The sequence below is a fragment of the Homarus americanus genome, unplaced genomic scaffold (genome assembly GCF_018991925.1).
Source record: "Homarus americanus isolate GMGI-L3 unplaced genomic scaffold, GMGI_Hamer_2.0 scaffold25013, whole genome shotgun sequence".
Classification (NCBI taxonomy): Eukaryota; Metazoa; Arthropoda; class Malacostraca; order Decapoda; family Nephropidae; genus Homarus; species Homarus americanus.
This window is the reverse complement of record NW_024722158.1, coordinates 3,521,697-3,546,425: the sequence shown is the minus strand read 5'-3', so window position 1 is coordinate 3,546,425 and position 24,729 is coordinate 3,521,697. Positions and strand designations below refer to the sequence as shown.

General features: G+C 49.2%; 1 protein-coding gene across 1 annotated transcript in view; it reads left to right on the top strand.

Annotated features, from left to right (window-relative positions):
- The first annotated feature begins 1,321 nt into the window (after positions 1-1,321).
- LOC121862102 (mothers against decapentaplegic homolog 3-like) overlaps positions 1,322-24,729 on the top strand; it is a 62,332-nt gene continuing 38,924 nt past the window's right edge. Inside the window, exons 1-2 of the mRNA XM_042360087.1 lie at positions 1,322-1,441; positions 3,088-4,032. Of these exons, the coding sequence (XP_042216021.1) occupies positions 3,996-4,032 (37 nt within the window). The 5' untranslated portion in view covers positions 1,322-1,441; positions 3,088-3,995. The remainder of the gene's footprint in view (positions 1,442-3,087; positions 4,033-24,729) is intronic.

The window sequence follows — 24,729 nt, the reverse complement described above, 5'->3', positions numbered from 1 at the left end:
GTGATGAGAACATCTCCCCGTGCTTATGATGATGACTGGTGGGTGGCTGCCCTAGGTTAGTCTACACCACACTGCACTACACCCAGCCCACCCAGACAGTGTGTATGAGAGAGCCGTGTGTGGCCGCGGGGGTCAGGTAACACACGCTGGCTCAGGCTGAGATGGGGAAGGTATATCGATGCCTCCGCCTTATCTGTATATTAATGTGAATTTATTGGGCTTTAACGACATTCCGGTGGTTGTGTATTTTTTAAAGTTACTATTACTAATCCCGAGGTTGTAATCCTATACAAATATCACGTGAGGTAAAGCGGAGTCTGGCGGTGTTAAGTGAGTCCTTGTTGTCTCGGGTCTGAAGGATATTATTGTTTCCTTCTATTATATGTGTTTATGTATCCAGAACTCATATATATACCTCTGTTATTATTATTAACACGCTATTAATGTGATGGAGGGTGGTGAAGGGGGGGGTTGGAGGGGTGGGTGAGGGGTTGGAGGGGTGGGTGGAGGGGGGGTGGGTGAAGGGGGTTGGAGGGGTGGTGAAGGGGGGGTTGGAGGTGGTGAGGGGGGTTGGAGGGGTGGGTTGGGGGGTGAGGGGGGGTTGGAGGGGTGGTGAGGGGGTGGTGAAGGGGGGTTGGAGGGTGGTGAGGGGGTTGGAGGGGGTGAAGGGGGGTTGGAGGGGTGGTGAGGGTGGAGGGGGAGGGGGGTTGGAGGGGTGGGTGAAGGGGTGGTGAGGGGGGGAGGATGGAGGGTGGTGAAGGAGGATAGGGGTTGGTGAGGGGCGGTGGAGGGTTGGTGAGGGGGAGGATAGAGGGTTGGTGGTGAGGGAGGGGATGGAAGGTTGGTGAGGGAGGGGATGGAGGGTTGGTGAGAGAGGGGGGTCATCACAGGAAGGTATGTGCTGACTACACGTGTACAACTCTCACTGTACACTACACTGTCTGCCTCGCCTCCTGTATAACGTCACCTCGCACCCTTACTGTTAACTATCTTCTTACACACGTGGACTCTGGTGTGTCATGTGTAAGAACAAATTGCGTACACGCGCGCACGTGCCCATGTGTGCTAAGAAACATAATAGCTTCTCATTCGCATATTGTTCACACACACACATATATATTTATTTTTACAAACACGTAATCTGGTACATAAACATATACACAGCAACATTCATAAACACACACACACACACACACACACACACACACACACAGACAGAGCCTGACACACTGACAGTGGGCACGGGTGGGCCATAAAGCTGAGGGCATGGCGTGGCTGGTGTTAGTCGGGCTGAGGCGGTCGCCTTGACCAGCACAACATCGCCACTAGCAGGACGAGCCGCAGCCGCAGCAAGAGCGGCGGCACTAAGACCCGCAGTTGTAGTGGTGGGGCGCCCTAACACCACGCCCACACCACCCGGGCTCACAGGCCAACGCCAACGGTAACCAACACCCGCTGGCACGTCCAGGTGTGGGCCCACCCATTCATTGGTCGCCGCCCGCATCCCCGCCCCTTACACTTGCCCCTCGCCGCCCACATCCACGCCCGCGACTCATTCACTGCGCCTCCTTCCAGTAGGTGGTGGGTGCCCAGTTCCTCGTGGCCCCTCACCTGTCCACCTGCCGGTAATCAGTGCTCACTCACCTGCATTGTGTTGGCAGGCGACATTCCTGTCGGGACAGCGTGCTGCTGCTGCCCTTCATAACCACCAGCAGGAGGCCATCAGGCATGTCCCTCCTCCTGACCATCACGTTACTGGGCCTAGACGTCTCTAGGTGTGGGCCAAGAGGGGGGAGGTGGTGAAGTGTGAGTAGTGATGTAATAATTAGCGTTACGCCACTCACGTTTATCGCCGTGGCCACGACAGTGTTGGTTCCTTGCTGGCCAGCCAGGCCCAGCAGTGCTCACAAGGGCAGCAGTGGTAATGCACCAGTGCCTGAGGTGCCAGGGCGTAAAGTGTCATCACATTACCTGGTAATGGTGGAAGAAGTTCTATACTGAACTGGACTGGAAGTCTGTGGCGGCGATTGTGGCCGAGGAGGAGGATGAAGCTGGCAATAAAGTGCACCCAACTATGTTGTTTTTACATGGACCAAAACCGCGGCAACACATATGAATGAGTTATGATGCCGGCCGCCTCCACGTGCCCGCCCGCCGCACCACTCACAAGTGATGAGCCTACGATTTGAACGTTTGTTTATACGGGACTGCAGGTGTTGTTACCGCGGGCTGTTGGTGCTTAACACTTACTGGCTGACTGTGTCAGAAACTTGCTCACAGTGTCATGCACGTGTACGACACACAGTAGCCGTTCATGTGTGTAAGAATTAATATCTTGAGTGAACTTGTACAATTAGTGTCACCATTTTTTTTAGAAAGACGTAAAGTAAGAGGGACACTAACAGAGAAAAGGGATAGTTGATTTTTTAGTTGCCTTTTTAAAAAGAACTGGTGTATGTGAAAAACACATTTCTGTCCACGTGAATGTATGTTATTTACATGAGTGGGGGAGCAGGTAGGGTGGCTGGGGGGAGGGGGGTGTGTGGAGAGGGAGGCGTGGGACAGGCGGCGCTCTTGCTGTTGATGCACCAGTCTGCCAGTTGATGAGGCTAACGCTGGAATGCTGCCGCTCCTGGTGCTGCCCTGCCTTCATGTCGCCGCCGCCACAATACACTCCTCTCCTCTCACCAACACCACTTCACCACTTCCATCATCTACACACAGTCTTGATCAATGTTAATTTACTGGTGACATAAACAAGCATCCACCCCTTCCACTACATCACCTTAGGTCGTTCATACATCCTTGATTAACACTTACCTGCCTTATTTATTAACACAATCACAACCATACAAGTCCTTCGGTGGTTCCCATAGTAGTTGTTGGGATCACATCACTTTACCCTTGAACATGTCTCTGGTCTGTGTATGTTCAGTATGAAATTAATTCCTTCAGTTTGGAATGAATGTCGTTTTGAGGTTCGTGTGTATGTGTGTCTTTTGGGTTATGGTTAGGTTAGGTTGTGTAATATAACCCATCAAGAAAACTCAAGATAATCGAATCACATTTCTTGTTTATATTTTTCAGGAAACTGTTATAGAGATACTATAAGTGATAAGTAGATACTGTAGATTTGAAGTCAGTCGATGTATTTTTCAAGAGCATATTAACCCTGTGTAAGTGACACACACACACCCTGGAAGGTTTATGTTCCATGACGTGAGAGTCAGAGGTCCCGTTGGAGACTTCACTAAGAGTAGAAAGTGAGAGTAGAGGTCCAGTGTGGGTTTCCGGAGGACCTGCCACTCAGTGTGTGTGTGTGGTACTGTAGTTTAGCGGCCTCTACTAGTGTTGGTTCTACTGGTGTGAGCTGAAGGTGTGTGGGTGTGTAGTTAGTGTGAGGAAAGTGTGTGTTGTGCCGTACTGAAGCCAGGAGTGTGTGGCGGCAGCGGTCATCAGATGTGTTGAGGCGTGGGTGTGGGACTGTGCCTCTCTAGGTGCATTCTCCTGTCTCTCCTCCCTCCTGGGTAGAGGTGACCTGACCTCCGAGACAAGCCGGGTGACCCGCCACCGGCCCCGACACACGCTGGGGGTCGAGGGGCAGAGGACCCCCGCCTAGCAACTAGTGTGCGGCCTCTGCTGGAGCTGGTACTGTTGTGGCGCTTACTGCTGCTCCGTCCAGGGACACTGGTAGTAGGCAACCTCCGCCACTCCGGCCACTACCTGCTGCTTCTGCCTGCACCTGCCCGGCCAGCCAGCCACACTACCCACCTACCTGCTTGTCCGCCTGCCTGCCTGCCTGCCTGGCAGCTAGGTAACGAGGTAGCGAGCGAGGCAGGGAGCCAGCTTGCCGCCGGGCGCAACACGTGGTGGATGGGGTAGGGAGGGTGTGCACGTGTTGTGGACACAGAGAGGCAGCCCGGGAAGTGGTGGCGGCGGTGGGCTGGGTATATAGCAGGTGGCCGCCTCCTCTCCCACCATCACACGCCCTCAACATGGACAGCGCTTCCTCACCCCCACCCAATTATTCAGGTAACACCTCTACACCTGTTTCTCACCTTCCAATACCATATTAATTACAGGTACCCGAGGTTACCATCTGCATACCTCTTTAAGTTTATTATACACATAATTTATGGCCAAGACCATAAGTATATGTTGAACCACATACTTTGCATTATTTTTTGAACATTTAACCTGTGAGAGACTGAGAGCTTACACAGTAGGTGGTTGTACACATTCCTGGTGTTGGTGTGGCTGCAGTAAGAAGCCATTAACGGGACACATGATGAGGTGTGGTCCTGTGGGTCTGTATAGCTTCCTCGCGTGCAGTACAGTACCATACCCTCAGCCCAGCCTCTTACCTCAAGTCTGCTGGAGATACTTAGTGGGAATGTCTCTCTCTCTCTGTCTTCGTGTCCTGACGTAATGCTGGTACTACTACGACTACTACTACGACTACTACTACTACTACTATCTTGTTACGCTGCCGCTACTCCTAACAATTCTTTCCTCCTACACGTTTTTCCCTCAACACCGGGTACTGTTACTTTACGCTACTACTGCTAGTGTAACGTGTGTCCTCCTCTTCCTGTTCAGCCTCCTACTTTTCCCCCTTTCTCCACCTCTTCCTCCTACTCCTCCAACCTCCTCCTACCCCTTCCTTCCCCTCCCCATTTTCCGTCTTCTTTTCCTTATCCTCCACCTCTTCTTATACGCCCTTCAACAAAAAGGGGACTGACTGCCTGACTCTCTCTGGCGTGCGCGGTGTTGGTATCTGAAGGATTTATTGCCCCTCAGTAGAGAAGGTAGCTATGTGACTCAACTAATGTGTACCTGTATTCTAATTAATGTTCTTGGATGTTTGGTCAAGTTTCTTCCCCCAACCCATCCCCATTCTACCCCATCCCCACCCTACCCCATCCCCACCCTACCCCATCCCCACCCTACCCCATCCCCACCCTACCCCATCCCCACGTCCGTCCGTCCTCCCAGAGTAACTGTTTAGGGCGATATAGCCGTGTCGCCTGTCGTCTTGTATGGATTTCAAGTGTGTGTGTGTGTGTGTGTGTGTGTGTGTGTGTGTGTGTGTGTTGAGTCTATAGTCTTGAGTGCTTCTCTGTCTGGTGATGGAAGTGTGTCCAGTGAGTGTGGGAGAGGCTAAGTACTAGTTGTACTTGGCTATTGTCTGGCTATTTATTTCCTCCATAAATACTAGTAATGATCGGTTGTCCTGCTATTAATTGAACCACGAGGAACATCACAAATTGTACAGCGTCATGTACCACACAGTGTATTACAAACTGTGTATAGTGAACTCTTCATATAACGAATTTCTCCGTATAATCCGTTAAATGGAGGTTTCATATTTAACGGATCCTCGATATAACACTTTCATTTTAGTATAGTTCTTTAAATAGAGGTTTCACTGTATTGTATTGTACCATACAGTGTGTCATACCTGTATAGCTCCTTACAGAACCATAAATTATACCACCATAGTACACCATAGATTGTCCCAGATAACGCCATCAATTGTACCACATATGCACCATAGATTATACCACATAATACACATAATTCCGGTTGGTTAATCTTGAGGTGAAATAAACTGGGGTGTAACTATTCCTTGTTCAGGTGTAAACAGCAGTCTCGTTTGTAGTGTTAACGGAGACATGTAAACAATAATGGATTGGGTTAGGTTAGGTTTTTATTCTCTCTCTCTCTCTCTCTCATTATCTCAATCTGTCTCATTATCTCTCTCGGGCCGCTGGCATGGACCTAATTCATGCCACCATCCAATACCACGACCAGAAATTTGCATAAAAAACTGCATAACCTTTGTGTGTGTGTGTGTGTGTGTGTGTGTGTGTGTGTGTGTGTGTGTGTTTAAAGGTAGGTGGGGGTTGGGTTTGGGATGTGTGGTTTTTAATAGGGCAAAGTTCTCATGGAATAATTTTCAGGGGAATGGGGTTTTGGCCTAATGTTCTCAGGGGTTTTAATGGGTGTAAGTTCTCGTCTAAGGGTTGTAATGGGTGTGGGGCTCTTATCTAATAGTGTAAGGGGTTATATAAGGGGTCTGAGGTTCGTGTCTAATGGTGTAAGGGGTTATATAAGGGGTCTGAGGTTCGTGTCTAATGGTGTAAGGGGTTATATAAGGGGTCTGAGGTTCGTGTCTAATGGTGTAAGGGGTTATATAAGGGGTCTGAGGTTCGTGTCTAATGGTGTAAGGGGTTATATAAGGGGTCTGAGGTTCGTGTCTAATGGTGTAAGGGGTTATATAAGGGGTCTGAGGTTCGTGTCTAATGGTGTAAGGGGTTATATAAGGGGTCTGAGGTTCGTTTCTAATGGTGTAAGGGGTTATATAAAGGGGTTGTGGGGTTCTGGTGGGGGGTTGTCGGGTGTGAGGTTGTTGACTCGCGTCCTGGGGTTTTCTACTACAAGTCCTGCAGTGATTTGCATGTTTGTGAAGGTCATCTTCCCCTTTGCTCTTCGGTCTGACCTCCCCGGCCTTACCAAAAACATCGACTGACCTTCCATGCTAACCAGGATTTCACTCCCTAACTCCCCCCTCACTACCTCCCTCAACCCCATCCCCCACACCTGACCTGAGCTACCAACTATTTAACCATGACCTGAGCCCCTAACTCTGATCATGACCTGAGCTCCAGACTTTAACCCCATGACCTGAGCTCCAGACTTTAACCCCATGACCTGAGACCACCTAACTTAACCATGACCTGACCCCCTAAGTTAACCATGACCTGAGCACCTAACTTTAACCCCGTGACCTGAGCCCTAAACTTTAACCCCATGACCTGAGTCCCTAACATTAACCCGAAGTTGAAGATCTTGACATTAACCAAGACTTGACCCCTTAACCCAAACCAGAACCTGAGCTCGACCTTAACCCAAGACCTCAGCCCTTGACCTTAACCAGGACCTGAACTCGACCTTAACCAGGACTTGGCCCCATGACCCTACACCAGGACCTGAGCCAAGACGGCGCGAGGGTCAAGGGTTGACTCTGGGAGTGACGTAGCACATCTCGCCGCCTCCACTACCTCCTCCACTACCTCCTCCATCACCACCACCTCCTTCACCACCACCACCACCATCTCCTTCACTATCTCCACTACCTCCTCCACCAACACCACCTCCATCACCACCACCTCCACCATCTCCTTCACTATCTCCACTACCTCCTCCATCACCACCACCTCCTTCACCACCACCACCACCATCTCCTCCACCAACACCACTACCTCCTCCACCAACACCACTACCTCTTCCATCACCACCACCTCCTCCATCTCCACCACCACCACCTCCTCTCCTCCATCACCACCACCTCCTCCATCACCACCACCTCCACCACCACCTCCATCACCTCCTCCACCATCACCTCCTCCACCATCTCCACCACCACCACCTCCTCCACTACCTCTTCCACCACATCCTCCACCACCATCACCACCACTACCTCCTCCACCTCTTCCACTACCTCCTCCATCACCACCACCACCTCCTCCTCCACCTCCTCCTCCACCACCTCCTCCTCCACCACTACCTCCTCCATCACCACCACACCATGACTACCACCATCACCACTACCACCATCACCACGACCATAACTACCACCATCACCACGACCATGACCACCCCTTCCTCCTCACCACCACCAGCTCTAGCTCTGCTCGGCCGGCGGCGGCTGGTGGTGGTGGGATATTGCTCAAGAATTCGTCATGAGAAGAAGGTGTTTGGTGGGGCTGTAGGGCGTCGCGTCGGTGCTGTTGGTGTGGGCTGAGGGAGGAGGAGCATCCCTCCTTCAGTCCTGAGAGTCCTAGAGTCCTACTTTAATGTGTTCTCCTCTTGACTGGGATTTAAGACTTTTAAGTTAGAGATGAGTTAATTACTTGAAGATCCTCCCCTCCCCCCCTCACCCCCCTCACCCCCCTCACTCCAAGGTATAGATGAATTAAAGTACTTGAATATCCTCCCCCACCTCACCCGTCACCCCCTTCCCCCACCTCACCCCGTCACCTCCTTCCCCCACCTCACCTGTCACCTCCTTCCCTCCCCCCCCACCTCACCCACCCCCTTCCCTCCCCCCACCTCACCGTCACCCCTTCCCCCACCTCACCCGGTCACCTCCTTCCCCCCCCACCTCACCCCTCACCTTCTTCCCCCCACCCCCTCTGTAGATAAAAGGTCGTATCTATTTACAATTAAGTAATGAAAGAACAACACTATTGAATACGACAGAATTTGAGAGCAATTTCGAAGGATTTTTCTCGCAACTTAAGACAGAAAAACGCGGCCAGATAAGGTAGCAGTTGGTGCGAATTCAGTGTCGTGTCTGCCTTGTACCGCAGCTTAAGCGATTCTGTTGGTGATAAACAACTTAACAAAATAAAAAAAAGCTATTCAAGGTTTTTTTATGGATTAAGAAACAAAAAGTAATCAAGGACATGTTTTTGTACTGAGAATCATAAGTCTAATCAGGGGATTAATTTGTGTACTAAACAAAAACAAATTGGTAAGCCAACCCAGGAAGTGTTTTTTAGTTTTACATGTACTGTAAACAGTGAACGCGTTGGAACATGTTACACAATACTGTGTGTTTGTTGTGGGTTTATACGTGATGCTCTTAGTCCCATCAGCACCTTATTACGTCTACCAGCTGTATATGTGAACGTCTTTCCTGATTGACCCACAGAGAATTCTCCCTCGCTCCTCCCGTCCCTCCACGCCCCCCCACAACCACCACAACCACACACCTTTCCTGGCCACCGCTTATGCTCGCTCGTGCGGCGCTGAGCCGCCGAGCGTATGGACATCTAGTCTAGCTCTGCACTCAAGTAATAACCAGTTTTACACACACACACACACACACACACACACACACACACACACACACACACACACACACACACACCCTAGCCGTATGTCGTATCGTTAATTCGTATGTACTATGAGCACTTTGTTAATGTGTTTTCTTTGGTGGTCTTATCTTCGTTAAATGTAAAGTGAAATTGTGTGTGTGTGTGCGTGTGTGTGTGTGTGTGTGTACTATTATGTAAGTGTTGCTGTAATGGCTGTTATTGTCTTGCTTTGTTGTTGTTATCCCCCCCCCATTATGGTAGTGCTGTGGTGCTGGGTCATAATGGTATTGTTGGTAGTGGACCATGTTAGTACTCTGGAGATGGACCCATACTGATGTTGTGGTTAAAGCATTAGACAGGAGGGCAACAGGACCAAGAGGGGCAGTGGTATCGGGGCAGGAGGGGCAGCAGAGGGTTGCCGCCACAGTCTACGGTCACCACACACCCACCACCAGCCTCAGGAATGCTGCTTAACCGGGAATTTTTTGAGTAATCAGCAGCAAGGTTTTCAATTTGCCTAAGCCATCGTTTTTACGCCTAGGTAGCAAGCGGAGGGCGAGGGGATAGGAGTGGGTAGTTTGTGTGTGGGTGGTGGGTGGGGAGTGTTGGAGACGGATAGGAGTGTTGGAGGAGGTAATGGTGGAGGGAGGAAGGGTGGAGAGACTGGACGGTGGTTGTAGAGTGAGGGGTGGGTGTAGCAGGTGGAGTTTGGCACCTTACGCCGCCTTTGCCTGTAGGGATGCTTGCTTGCTTGCTCTCTCTCTCTCTCGCCAGCCAGCTCCTTTACGCGCACCTCACCCAACTACTGTTTAAAGCCTGCTCCTCCCCGACTACTGCTTCTGTTGCTACTCTTCCTGCTCTTGCTACTACTTGTATTCCTCTCACTACTCCACCTCTGCTTGTGTTCCTCCCACTGCACATATAACAACGGTCAGTTAGGTTAGGCTCGTTAAGTTAGGTTAGGTTAGGAGCGCCATATTATTATCGTTTGCGTGCCTCCGTCCATTATAAGCTTGAGTACACAATACCTCCTGGCGGGCGGCTGAACCAACTTGTAGGCTACCTCATTTACTTCATGCAAAGTTCTACACCTGATTAATGTTCTGGAGGTCGGGGTCAGAGGTCAAGGCTGTAAGATCATCTTTACTGTAGTGGTTGATACTGGTGGTGGTTTGCACTGTACGCGATACTTGAAGGTTGGGCGAGTGGCTGTGAAGCAGAATGTACAGTTGGGGTCATAACCAAGCGAGGGGGGGGGGTTATGTTTTACACACACACACACACACATTTTATTTTCTGATTAAATATTGTTATCGCTAGAACATTTGTGTCCACCAGGATTCATTCCCCTTTACCGGTGCCTGTGTGCTCCAGCTTTGTGCACTGACAGAAGTTGATGCTCCACCCTCAGGAACACCAGTTTTATGCACCTCCTTCGTGTACAGTGGGAAAATTGTGGCTTAACCAAAATTTATGTCGACCACAATTCGTGCACACCAAGAGTGTTCTGTGCCACCTCGCGCACGACTAGTGTCGTTTTGAAATTGTGTACACGAGTTTCAGTACACCAGCCTCCTATGCTCAAGGATTTGGAGGAAGAAGTAGAGGTGTCGTGTATACGTTGACGTACAACATTCACTCACACAGATCAAGGGTGGTGTCTTTCAAGTGCTCAGGTGGGTGCTGACTGGGCCAGCCAGCCAGCCGGGCATGATGGAAGATATCGCAGAGGCAGAAATTGTTGGTTGGGAATGTGCCAGGTCAGGCAGTATGCAACCAGCGTGGAATGTGTCACGCTGTGAGCGATGGGTTATGATGCGCTCGAGACATCACACTATCACCACACCAGACTCACCCCGGGTTTGTTGTCATCAATACAGTACATCTGGTAACTACTATTAGTGGTGGCAGCTTCACCACGAACTGTACTACCAAAGAGCCAGCCATCTCAATAATACCCGTGTCTCTCCCCTATCGTGTGACACCGTCCTTGTCAACAATAGGTACCAGGAGGAGTGTACTAGTACCAGTAGGGCAGTGTAGTAGTACCAGGAGGTGTGTGTGGTGGCTGCAGCAAGAGGCACCTCGGCAGGAATGTTGTGAGTGGTCATGATAGAGACGATAACGTCCTGGTGAGGCGCGTGGCCACCTCCTCCGTCACTCCTCTGCTGCTGTTACTGCTGCTCTCCCCGTTACTGTTACTCTCACTGTTACTGTTACTCTCACTGTTACTCTTGTCTGTTACTGCTACTCTTGTCTATTATTGCTTTTCTTATCTCTTACTGCTCCTGTTGCCTCTGTTACTGCTGCTGCTGTGTCTGTTACTGTTGTCACATTTACTGTTGTCACTGTTACTGCTGCTGTTTGTGTTGCCACCTGCTCTCCTGCTGTTATTGTCCTCCCTGCTGCAGCTGCACATGTTTTCCTAGTCCTGGTTGCTGCCCCTCCCCCTACTTGCTGCTGTACTTGGCTGCCATTGCTGTCTCTTCCCTTCCATCCTCCCGTCTCTTCCGTCCATCCTTTCTTCTGTCTCATCCTTCCACCCTTCCTTCTCTACCGTCCATCCTTGCCACGAATGGTTCTGAATTTTGACCGTAATCATTTTGGTTGGGGTGAAACAGCCAGACAGACAGACATACTTGACCATGAATCAGTTTAGTAATATAGTTAACCTCGCAGACTTTAGACTTTATTCATACACTCGTTTAAAAAATTAATACAAATTATAGTTTTCAAGTTTTCGGTTCTTTCTGGGGGAATCCTTATGGTAATTACTCGTCTGTCTGTCTGTCTGTCTGTCTGTCTGTCTGTCTGTCTGTCTGTCCATCCACTCTTTCTTGCAACACTAATCTGACTAAATTCGGTGTTTATTGACGTTCTGGAGGTGATACCGTTTCGTTGTGTTTTTGTTGGCCACCGTGAAGTGAGATAAGAACTTGGCCTTGACTCACGTTCCTCTGTAAACAACGACAGTGTATTAAAGCTTTTAGTTGCGCTGGATGTTGGTGGAGTTGGGTTTTAATTTTATATGTATATATTTATATTTTAATCAGTAATAACGATTTAGGACGATTTTTTTCCCTTGATGTCCAATTACAGAGACTTAATGATATGATGTTCGGAAATCCGTCATTTTTAGAGCAAAGCCAACATATGCCTGACATAAGAGCTGTAATGCACCGAGGTCGGCCAGTGTCAGGGTGTCTGGCCTCAAGGTCACTGATGCCAAGTTCGAGGAGAAACAAGCGGGTGTAAAGCTAAAGCACAGGAGGGTGGGTGTTGTTGTGGGGTGAGTTAGGGTGAGACTATAGGCATCACGAACCCTTCATATAAACTAACAGTGGCTGAGGGAGATGGCTTGCTGGCCGCTGATGACTCCCTTTTAGGAAGCTATTTCATGTCAATGAGGAGGGCAGTGACAAACGTGATTTTTTTACCCAGAAATATTTATCTTGTTTTTGGTGTTCAATAATTTTTTTTCTTCTGAACCCATCTTTTATTTTGTTATTTAGAAAGATCAGTTATTAAGTTCAATAGCCGTGGGTCGGTTTAAAATAGAAACATCATTCCTACTATTAGTGTGACAGGTGGATTGGTGACTGGCCAAGGATGATACTATTGGGGGAGGGGGAAGACAAGGGGAGGGGAGAGAAGTAGGTCAGAGATTTAAGCTCATACCCAGCACCGAGTTAGGGGGAAGTGTGATATGATGATGACAATAATAATGATGATTATGGTGATGATGATGGTGATGATGATGATGATGACAATGAAAATGGCGATGATTGCCACGGGATTTTTTACTTAATGTTTTACCAACTTTTTGCAAACTTTATCTGAGTCTCTCTACCACATACCTAAATGTATTGATAAGCGATATTTACTTGTAACGCCAACCAAACCTGACCTAACCTAAACCAAACCTGACCTAACCTAAACCAAACCTGACCTAACCTAAACCAAACCTGACCTAACCTAATCTATCCATTGCTGACCTAAACTATCCAATGCTGACCTAACCTATCCATTGCTGACCTATCCTAAACCTATCCTGACCTAACCTAACCTATCCATTGCTGACCTAACCTATCCATTGCTGACCTGAGAGAGAGAGGGAGATAGGAAACAATATTATACACCCATTATTGTCATACATCAAGTACCATGAATTTGTATCGTGTAACATCCACTCCAGATCCGACATTGGGTGGTGTGGGTGTGTAGGTGTGGGTTGGGTGGTGTAGGTTGGTTGGTGTGGGTGTGTAGGTGTGGGTTGGGTGGTGTAGGTTGGTTGGTGTGGGTGGGTGGCCTCAGGGAACTGCTTGCATGCCTTTGTTTAAGTATGCAGAAACTCAGCCCACTACAGCTCATTCATACCCTCTCCCGAACATCTGTTTCCTCAACACACACACACACACACACACATCTCTCGGATATAGTTCCATCAGCATTGAACCTAAATGCTATTTTTAACACTCATACCCCACGCTCTTCTACTCTCCTTTCTACCCCACCCCACTCCCCACTCAACCTCTCCTCACCCCCACTCAACCTCCCCACACCCTCTCCCACCCCCACCTCCTCTCCCACCCCCCACCAACCTCAACCTCTCCCCACTCAACCTCACCCTCAAACCTCTTCCCACCTCCCCCACCACCAACCTCCCCACCCCCACTCAACCTCTCCCCACCCTCACTCAACCTCTCCCACCCCCACTCAACCTCTCCCCACCCTCAACCTCTCCCCCTCACTCAACCTTCTCTGTGTGTTGAGGTGGTGTATGATTAATGTACTGGTGTTTGGGGAGAATAATACCAGTTTACGGCAGTAGGGGAAGGAAGGGGTGGAGAGCTGGGCCGCACGTGGTGGTGCCTGGTTTATATCCTGCCTGTGTGTCTGTCTGTGTCTGTGTGTCTCAATGTCTGTCTGTCTGTGGATGTAGCTGTCTGTCTGCCGTTACGTGTACAATCAACGTATTTCTCTATTTACAAACTGGCATCCTCAAGACATCACCACCATCATCACCATCACCACCATCACCACCACCATCACCATCATCATCACCACCACCATCACCACCATCACCATCATCACCATCACCACCATCATCACCATCACCACCATCATCACCACCATCATCATCACACTATTAATACACCACCATGACTTTATCCACCTGGTCACTCTGTACTTAATTAAATGTAGTGGTGTGGTGTAAGCTGGTGATAATTATGGTGCGGTGAACGAGGTGAGTGATAACGGGAGGACACACACACACACACACACACACACACACACACACACACATTGAGACGATACAACCACTTGGAGCAGATGACATTTATTCAGTTTATAGTGAACATAATAGCAGGGAGAGGGTGAGAATCTGTGTGTGTGTGTGTGTGTGTGTGTGTGTGTGTGTGTGTGTGTGTGTGTGTGTGTGTCATAGAGAGGGATTGTCATATATGTTTGCCTTGTAGAGAGAGGGAGTGAGAGGGAGGATATTGTTTACATGTGTGAGTTGTTTGCTTTCATGCATTTGTGTGTGTATGTGTGTGTGTGTGTAAGAGATCCTTTGTGTACACGTTTTTATGTGGGGGAGAGAGCGTTTATGTGTGTACTTGTGTCTGTGTTTGCCTCGGGTGTATGTGTGCGCGTTTGTGTATGTGTGTTTGTTTGTGTATATGTGAGAGAGAGAGAAGGGAGAGTATGTGTCATTTTGCTTGTGTTTACCTCGTGTGTATGTGTGTGGAGAGAGAGAGAGAGAGAGAGAGAGAGAGAGAGAGAGAGAGAGAGAGAGAGAGAGAGAGACACCGACCCTGGTGACCACATGTGCTCGTCTCCACCACCAGCTGCGGGCACCCACTCACACTTACTCCCTTGACACTCCTCCATTCACGAGTAGTGCCACCATTCACGAGTAGTGCCACCATTCACGAGTAGTGCCACCATTCACGAGTAGTGCCGCTCCTACCACTCATGTCTGTCTTGTTTGGTTCTATGAATAGTTGCCATCATTCATACGTGGTCTGCCCGTGTCATGAGTCGCACACCCTTTCACTCTGGAGTAGCTACGTGGTGTACCCTGCGGTTGTTCCTCTACTGTAGGTGTTGTTCACAGGGGGCATGTATCTAACGGAGGTGTAATTTATCTACGGGCGCCTTATAGTGCTGACCCACCTGTTAATAATCATCAACAGGGGAGAGGATTCACCTACTGTGTGTTCAGTACAGTGATCGTGTCAGCTGCTGTAGGGCCCGATATACTAGTGTCCACCTAAGTGTTTATTGATCTTACACGGACTTATGGTATTAACTACACTGTGGTCGGGGGGGAGACAATTGCACCGAGTAGTTTGAAGTCTTTAACGTGCCCCTGATGGTTCACCCAGTGTGCGGGGCATGACTGAAATGATCCACCAGTTATTATTATTATTATTATTATTATTATTATTATTATTATTATTATTATTATTATTTTTATTTTTATTATTATTATTATTTTTATTATTATTATATGATTCCATTATCTTATGCTGTTTTGGTTTCAGTGTCATATACATATTAAGTAAAAATATATTGTTACCTTAAACAGCTGACCACACACACACACACACACACACACACAGACACATATCAGGTAAGAGGAATTAGCTGACCAGGTCCTTGAGGCGGGTAGGGCCAGCCAGTCAGCTCAGCGCACACATCACCACATTAACTGACCAGTGTTTAGGTCATCACTCACTCACTGTGAATCCGTACTTGATTCTCCAGTCTGGGTATTTGTGGGTAGGTGTGGATATTCATAATCGGGTACTCTGTGTGATGAAGAGGGTCCTAGGATTGGCACTGACCTCTGATGTTGTTCCACCGTAGAGAAGCCGCTCCAGGTTAACTCAGCCGCTCGTTCACCTTTAACTGTACACTCTGACGACTTGTACATCTCTCATCGCCAGTTCCTTCTCTGGTCTTGTTAAGAGAATAGATTTTAACCGTTGATTATATTATCAGTGTGATGGTATTAAGCTTTGACGTCAATAATAGAGTTATATTCTTTCCTCTTCCATATACTAGCTGGCTTTCCTTACTAGTGATGCTATTATTCCTAGTCGCGATATTCTCACCCATGGTAGGTTCCTTTCATGCCCTCCCCCCCATTCCCATCCCATAGCTGCCATTCACGCCTGCTGCTCCCATATACAACCTCCCCAACCCACCTTCCCCCTCCTCTGTTGACTTTATGGTTCACCTTCATTCATAAGTGGCTCTTCCCTGCACGAGCTGCCTCTCCATTCATGGTTTGGCAGCCATTCATGGGTCTTGTGTGGGTGGAGCTGGGTGGAGTCGTGTCTGGTGGTGGTGGTGGCGAGACACACACACACACACTCTCTCTCTCACAGAGGCGGCCAGACGTGTCACCCACGCTAACACTTGGCCTCAACTTTGTCCTTTTGTTGGTCAGCCGCCCGTCTAGGATGTGGCAGCCTCGTCCCCCTGGCTCATGTTGACACCCAGAGGAGAGCGTGTGTGTGGGGGGTGGGTGAAAGAGAGAGAGAGAGAGAGAGAGAGAGAGATAGATCACGTTACAGAGAGGCCTTCCACCCCGTGTAGTGTATAGTTGTATTGTCGTCAAGGCTGAGATAAAGTTGCTCACACGAGAGTTTGTTTACGTGTTGCTCGCCTTTGTTATTTCCGGCTCCGTTATCCCATACTAAAAGTGCCGGTTGGGTTAGGTTAGGTTAAGGTCAGGGTTAAGTTATTTAGGGCTAGGATTAGGTTAGTATTGGTTAGGTTAATGGTAAGTTTGGGTTAATTTGGGTTAGGGGTACGTTTGGTTAACTTTTAGTATGTTAAGTTCCCAATCTCTTTACTGGTGTGTCTAAACTATGAAAAATACAATAACTTTAAAGCACACACACACACACACACACACACACACACACACACACACACACACACACACACACACACAGAGTCATCATAAGTGGAGCATCTTCTGCTGGTCAACTTTATAAGGTGATAATCATTAGCATATGTGGTGGGGTGTGTGTCTGGTCACGTCTGGCACTAAGAGGCACCTCGTGTGTTGTCACTCTCACGTAGTTTGTTGAGGAGTAAAAGTGCTAGGGAGGACAGGTGTAGGTGTAAAGCACAGGTACAGGTGTGTTACTTTGGTAATAGTTGTAAAGAAGGTGTTACTTTGAATCTTGATTAATATCCTTCTGTTATCATTCCATAATTTTTGTTCCTCTTCACTACACACAATGCTTATCACCACTACAGATGGTGAAGGATAGTGACACAATACGTTATATCCACGTATACTAAACTGTATCTACAAACTGTACAGTATGTCTACAGTCTACACATCACGTCAACACTATGCTTATGGTTCAATGTTTTAAGTCCGCATAGGCCACCGTGGGCAGGTAACACCTCCCCCCTTCCCTTATCCTTGTGGACACGTTCCTTCCGTATATCGTGGGCACTGGGCAGATAACACCCCCCTCCGTACCACAACCCATCGTGGGCAGGTTGGTTCACTACATCATAGACAGGTTACCCCCGTATCTGATGGTCAAGTATTGGAGAGTAGACTGTCAGGGCTTCCTCCTCTGTACCCGGAAATCTTAACACATTATTCATTCTGTGTGAAATACTGATGTACCACTCCTCTGCCCCCCCCCCTCCCCCTCACGCAGTTCTTAATCAGGGGGGGAGGGGGAGGTCAGCGTGAAGCTTCATGGGTGTGGGTGGAGGGTGGCAGGGAGAGGCTTCATGGGTGCGGGTGGACGGGAGGTTTCAGGGCCTTGGGCGTAGGCGGAAGCAACGGGAGGGTTTTGTGGGTGGTCGGGGATTGGGTGACTGGGTGGACGCAAGTGTCAAGTTACGGGTGTCCTTCTGGGGTATGAATGCGTCTAGTGCCATATGGTGTGGGTGGCAGGGTGGCGTTATGTGATGTGGCAGGGTGGTGCAGTGTAGTGTGAGTGGCAGGGTGGCTCTATGTAGTGTGGGTGGCGCTATGTGGTGTGGGTGGCTGTGGTATTAGCAACAGGGTGGCTCTATGTGGTGTAAGTGGTGTATTGTGGTGTTAAAAAAAACCCTTCATTTTGTGGTGTTGAAACGTGACGTGGTGATACCTTGGACTTCCCCCTTAACTCCTCCCGTGAGCTATTAACAGTACTGGTGTGTCTCTCCTGCTGACTCAGTAACTCCAATACCAAAATAGGAAAGACTTGCCCAGTCACGATCAGAAGTGTGTTGACAACCTCCCCAGAGCTCATATACTTATTAGAACGAATCACACACACACACACACAGGATAATGGAGTGTTGCAAGCATTTGATTATGACGGAAGCGAATATTTTAAGGTATGATTATTGATATTTACGGGAATACCTGACTGCGTCTCTCTCTCAAGGTGGAGATTATGTCAACAAACACCTGGACCGATTTGTGCCATCCCACACAGCCCCTGCTACAACTGGGGGGACGGAGCATCGGACAAGCACTGGGCAGAGACTGGGAGGTGGAGATGACTAGACAAGCACTGGGCAGACTGGGAGGTGGGAGATGACTAGACAAGCACTGGGCAGACTGGGAGGGGATGACTGGACAAGTACTGGGCAGCAGACTTGGGAGGGGGAGATGACTGGACAAGCACCAAAGAATGGGAGGGAGATGACTGAAGGGCACGGGCAGACTGGGAGGTGGGGAGATGACTAGACAAGCACTGGGCAGACTGGGAGGTGGGAGAGATGACTAGACGGGGCACTGGGCAGACTGGGAGGGGAGATGACTGGACAAGTACTGGGCAGACTGAGGGGAGATGACTAGCTACAACGGGCAGACTGGGAGGTGGGGATGACTAGGACAAGCACTGCAAACTGGGAGGCAGGAGATGACTAGACAAGCACTGGGCAGACTGGGAGGTGGGAGATGATCAGACAAGTACTGGGCAGACTGGGAGGTGGGGAGATGACTAGACAAGTACTGGGCAGATCAGAGGTGGGAGATGACTAGACAAGCACCTGGCAGACTGGGAGGTGGGAGATGACTAGACAAGCACTGGGCAGACTGGGAGGTGGGGAGATGACTAGACAAGCACTGGGTGACTGGGAGGTGGGGGAGATGACTAGACAAGGCTGCAGACTGGGAGGTGGGGAGATGACTAGACAAGCACTGGGCAGACTGGGAGGTGGGAGATGACTAGACAAGTACTGGGCAGATTGGGAGGGGAGAGGACTTTACCAAGTACTGGGCAGACTGGGAGGTTAAACAATTTGGCTCATTAATTACGATGTTATTTACCTGTCCATTTTTTTTTGTATTATTTATTTTTATTTTAATATGTAGTTAACATTTTACTATTTATTTTCCGCTGTAGATTTTTCTCCTCTGTTAATTGTTTTGGCTGGACATTAGAAGCGAGTAAAGTAGACAGGTGTACAGGAGCGAGTAAAGTGGACAGGTGTACAGGGGCGAGTAAAGTGGACAGGTGTACAGGGGCGAGTAAAGTGGACAGGTGTACAGGGGCGAGTAAAGTGGACAGGTGTAACAGGGGCGAGTAAAGGACAGGTACAGGGGCGAGTAGGCGGACAGGGTGTACAGGGGCGAGAAGTGGACAGGTGTACAGGAGCGAGTAAAGTGGACAGGTGTACAGGGGCGAGAAGTGGACAAGTGTACAGGGGCGAGTAAAGTAGGACAGGTGTACAGGGCGAGTAAAGCGGACAGGTGTACAGGGGCGAGTAGCGGACAGGTGTACAGGGGCGAGTAAAGTGGACAGGTGTACAGGGGCGAGTAAAGTGGACAGGTGTACAGGGGCGAGAAGTGGACAGGTGTACAGGGCGAGAAGTGGACAGGTGCAGGGCGAGAAGGACAGGTGTACAGGGGCGAGTAAAGTGGATAGGTACAGGGGCGAGAAGTGGACAGGTGTACAGGAGCGAGTAAAGGGACAGGTGTACAGGGGGCGAGTAAAGTGGACAAGGTACAGGGGCGAGTAAAGACAGGTGTACAGGGAAGTGAGTAAAGTGGGACAGGTGTAAGAGGGGGCGAGTAAAGTGGACAGGTGTACAGGGCGAGTAAAGTGGACAGGTGTACAGGGGCGAGTAAAGTGTGGACAGGTGTACAGGGGCGAGTAAAGTGGGATGGTTTACAGGGCGAGTAAAATGGACAAGTGTACAGGGTGCGAGTAAAGTGGACAGGTGTACAGGGCGGAGAAGTGGGATTGTGTGTACAGGGCGAGTAAAGTGGACAGGTGTACAGGGCGAGTAAGTGGACAGGTGTACAGGGCGAGTAAATGGACAAGTGTACAGGTGCGAGTAGCGGACAGGTGCGAGAAGTGGACAGGTGTACAGGGCGAGTAAAGCGGACAGGTGTACAGGGGCGAGTAAAGTGGACAGGTGTACAGGTGCGAGTAAAGCGGACAGATGTACAGGGACGAGTAAAGTGGACATGTGCGAGTAAAATGGACAGGTGTACAGGTGATGTCCATTAAGTGATTTACTCATTCGTCACCTTAGCTGGCTGATACAGGAACTTGCTGCTGCTCGTAGTGTGTGGGGGGGGGGGAGTGATTCTCGTACGGTTGTATCTTTAATATCTGTGTTAATTAATTAGAGCCGAAAGAATGCACCTTAAGGGCACCCTGGAGCTGGGGTACGTGGAGGCAAATGTCACCGAGAGAACTGTACCTTGACCATTGTACCCCTTTTTATCTTAGTTACACCACACTACACCACACCGCGTCACACCATAGCACACCACACTACGTCGCATCTCACCACAACACACTGCAACACATCACACTTCACTGCAACACACCACACTTCACTGCAACACACCACACTTCACTGCAACACACCGCATCACCACACCATACCACACCACACACCACCATAATACAGATAATCCTCCCCCTAGCTATTCGTAATTTACAATAAACGATAATGATGGTGTACAATTCATTCCATAATTCGGGGGTGAGATATGCAAATGTGTAGCTGTAGGAATGATACATCGCGTCCTAATTATTCCGTACCCAGACACGGGGCTTCCATACATAAGTAGGTAGACGGCTGGCGGGCCCTTCTATAGGCGGTCACTGTAGCCCATAGAAGCGCCCCGGGCCCCACTACTCCTGCCGCCCCTCTCTACACCGTAAAAACTGACCCGCAACCCCCCCATACTACCCCACCTCCCCCCATCAACCCCCAACTTTCTACCCCACCCCGGCATGACTCCAGTCGGGTATAGTCGTATCCCACTCTCGGTATGATCATTTTTCCGCCCAGTATGTGGTATATCCCGGGGTATAATGGTCTCGTTTTAATTACGTAGTCATGGTTGTATTCTTGTCACGTGTGTGTGTCATATGGCAGTCGGTGTGGTGGTGTTTTATGCAGTTGAGAGTGGCTTATCCCGGTGGAAGGGTAAGTCGCATCCCGGTCGATTATGGTCTTGTACCGGTAGGCCAGTGGTCAGAGATGGACTGTGTGTGTGGGGTGGGGGGGAGGAGTACTCGACAGGTGTAGTGAGTAAGAGTTGAGTACATAATGTTTCAGTTCACCTCAGGTAACATGGTGTAAACACTGTCTTGCAGGTGCTTCCAGGTCATTTTTGTTTTCCTCAATTTCCTGAAGGAGGTTAATGATCTGACCTTAAGGGTCGTGTAGCGCTGACGAGGCCATATGCAATGCTGTAGTTAGTATCCGGTAATGCAGATGTCAAGTGCACCCACCCAGGCCGCCGCTGCTGTCTCTTGTGAACCTGTGATACGTTGCCGTACAGTCCAGCCATTGATGTTTACTCAGTGGCCTGTGACGTTTACCTTCACCCCTACTTCTTCTTCCCTCACCCTCCCTCCTCCTCCCTCCTCACACCAACTCACGCTGTAGTACGCATTCGGATCTTCTTTTGATTTTTTTTATATATAATGGTTAGGTTAGGTTAGCGAGGAGGTGTTGCAACCAGTGGAATTATTGTGATGATAGGGAATTGTACGTCTCTGGGTGGTGAGAATTGGCGGGGGGGGTGGTAGAGGTGGTGGTATTTGGGGGGGGGTAAGTGAGTATTTGGGGGTTGAGAGAATTGCTCGTTCCTGGGTGTTACATAACGTATGGAGTTGGAGTGGTAGGCGGGGGTCAGAACTCAACCCTGCCTTCTTCTTTCCTCCTGTTTGTCCCCCTCCTTCTCCCTTTTACTTCTCCACTCCTGCATAGTCTCAGAAGCATTTCCTATCCATTCCTCCTCGCCCTCCTCTCCACTCATCCTTCCTCTCCATTCCACATCCTCCTCCTATCCACTCCTCCTCCTTTCCACCTTCTCCTTCTTCCTCCTCTCCTCCTCCTTCACTCCTTATCTTCCTTCTGGTATTGCTGGTGTCTTGACAGTGGGTATAGGAAGCAGCCCTGAACGACGGAGAGGTCAACAGAGAACGCTTGACAACTACTCCACCTCCCCCATCTTGATCAACTCGGTAACAATGGTGTAATGAAGTGTGTGTGTGTGTGTGTGTGTGTGTGTGTGTGTGTGTGTGTGTGTGTGTGTGTGTGTGTGTGTGTGTGTGTGTGTGTGTGTGTGTGTGTGTTACTCAATTCACACGTTACTGGTTTGAGTGCAGCATTAAGACCCTATGATGTTGCTCCTCTCCTGTGCTGAGTGGGGGTACCTGTGACGTGGGCTAAGTGGCGAAATGCATGGAGTGTATTTAGATATGTCATCATCGTATCACTCTGGTATGAGGATCAGTACAGGAGTCTAATGAGGTGAACATACTGGCCACGCTGCGTTACTATAATGACTTATGACTTACGTTTGTTAACTCAGGTGGGAGAATCAGACACGGCTAAACATGTGGGACTCTTCTCTTGAGAGTTATAGATACACAAACGTTAGGTTAGGTTTGGTTTGGTTAGGTTAATCTCTGTGTGTCATAATAGTGTCCATGATAAGTGTTTGTTTACGTGAAGTTCTAAGCACCAGATTTTCCCCAATAAATTCTTGAGATATTTCGGTCGGGATCTGTTGGATGAGAGAACACATTTTCAAGTTATACTCACTGGAGGAATAACTCAAAGTTAGCGATCATTATGGCGTCGCTATTGCGTAGAGACTCGACTATCCATTTACACGTTTTGTTTTGTTATCCAATTACGGGGAGGCTCGTGACCCACACATAAACAAGTAGAGTGTGTCGACGTCTTTAGCTGGGGTGTAAGTGGTCGTAAGTCGGCATAGCGTCCACCCGTAGTGCCTCGCCGTCCTTTGGTGGAGGTATGATAATGGTGGAGCTGTAGAGGTCTTGGCATGACGTACTGATGTGTGTGTGTGTGTGTGTGTGTGTGTGTGTGTGTGTGTGTAAAAGATTTCACCAGAAGTAAATTATAGATACGAATTTTTTCCCAAAATATTTTCGAAAATAATTATTGTATGTTGTTTGCTGTTGGTAAGTTCAGCATTATTTTGTATGTGTTCTTCCATCTTAAATTACAAGGAAAATTTTGGATCACATGAAGATTAACCCTCCCTGACCTATTTTCCTATCTGAAGCTGTTAGGTTGGTTTGTGTGGTTAAGCTGAACGTGTAGTTGTGGTTAAGTTGGGGTAATAATCTTCATGTGATGCGAGAATTCACGAAACAAACCTTTGAAAATCATGGCGGAGAGGTGGAGGTGTGGAGCGTGGGCAGCCGGTGAGGGCGCCACTGGGGAGACTACATAACACTACCACCACCTCGCGGGGAGAGAAAGGTAATTGGGAGGTCTGCTGGCGTATAGCGTATGGCTGGTAACGCTGTGTGTATGTGTGTGTGTGTGTGTGTGTGTGTGTGTGTGTGTGTGTGTGTTCTACTTTTGAATAACTCCCACATATGAGTTACGTAAAACATGTTGAGGACTTTGGCTTTCTGTGCGTATATTGAAGAAGTATTGGTGTGCGTACTGTTGCCTGAAGAGACTCATTATCACACCTGGCTTTCATTCGTCAAGTGTTACCTGCCAGCTTCATGCAAAGTACGCATAGAGATACTTGGAGTACTGTTAAGAAAGGTGCATGTATTACCAGATGTGTCATATTGGAGAGAGGGAGAGAAGAGTGCTCGAGTTTGTTGATACCCGGCGGGTGACCTGACCTACTGGACCTTGCTGTTGTGTGAGCCTGGTGGTGATGGTGAGGGAGGCGGGGAGCGTAAGTCACCGCGAGACGTGCACCAGTGACACCAGGCGTAGCTCACACGCCTCGGGGCTCTCTACTCGGCTGATTAGCGAGTTTTTTTTTTTTAGTTTTACGTAATGTGTACACACTGGTGAGCCACGCCGTGCTTTGTTGCTTTTCATTGGGTGGACAAGAAGGTGGTGGTGCTGTTAGGTTCACTCACACCAGCCACCCTCACCTCTACTAGGTAGTACTGCGGTGCTCACCTGTGTGTGGGACGGTGGGCGTGGGGCAGGTAGTTGGTGGCCACCGACCGGTAGATAAAGCAGCGTGTGTGTGGTGTGCGGTAAGGAATGATCACTACATTGTGGGAGCATATAACTAGGATATAGGAGAGCGTCTTACGCCGCGCTCTCCCCCGACAAACACTTACCATATTTTACTGGGTCTCCCGCGTGTATACTCTGCCTCCTCTCTCCTGCCCATCTCACCACACACTCACCGTAATCTGTTCCACCATAACATGACAATCTCTCAAGCTTCGTTGATGAATGTAGGAAAATGTAGGGATGTATTGTGTTGGCAGTGGCCCATTACCACCCAGAAGGGCGTGTTCGTACCCATAGTTGGGGTAAGGGGGGTCCAGACAAGTGTAGGGGTTGGGCTGGGGGGGGGGGGTATGGGGCCACT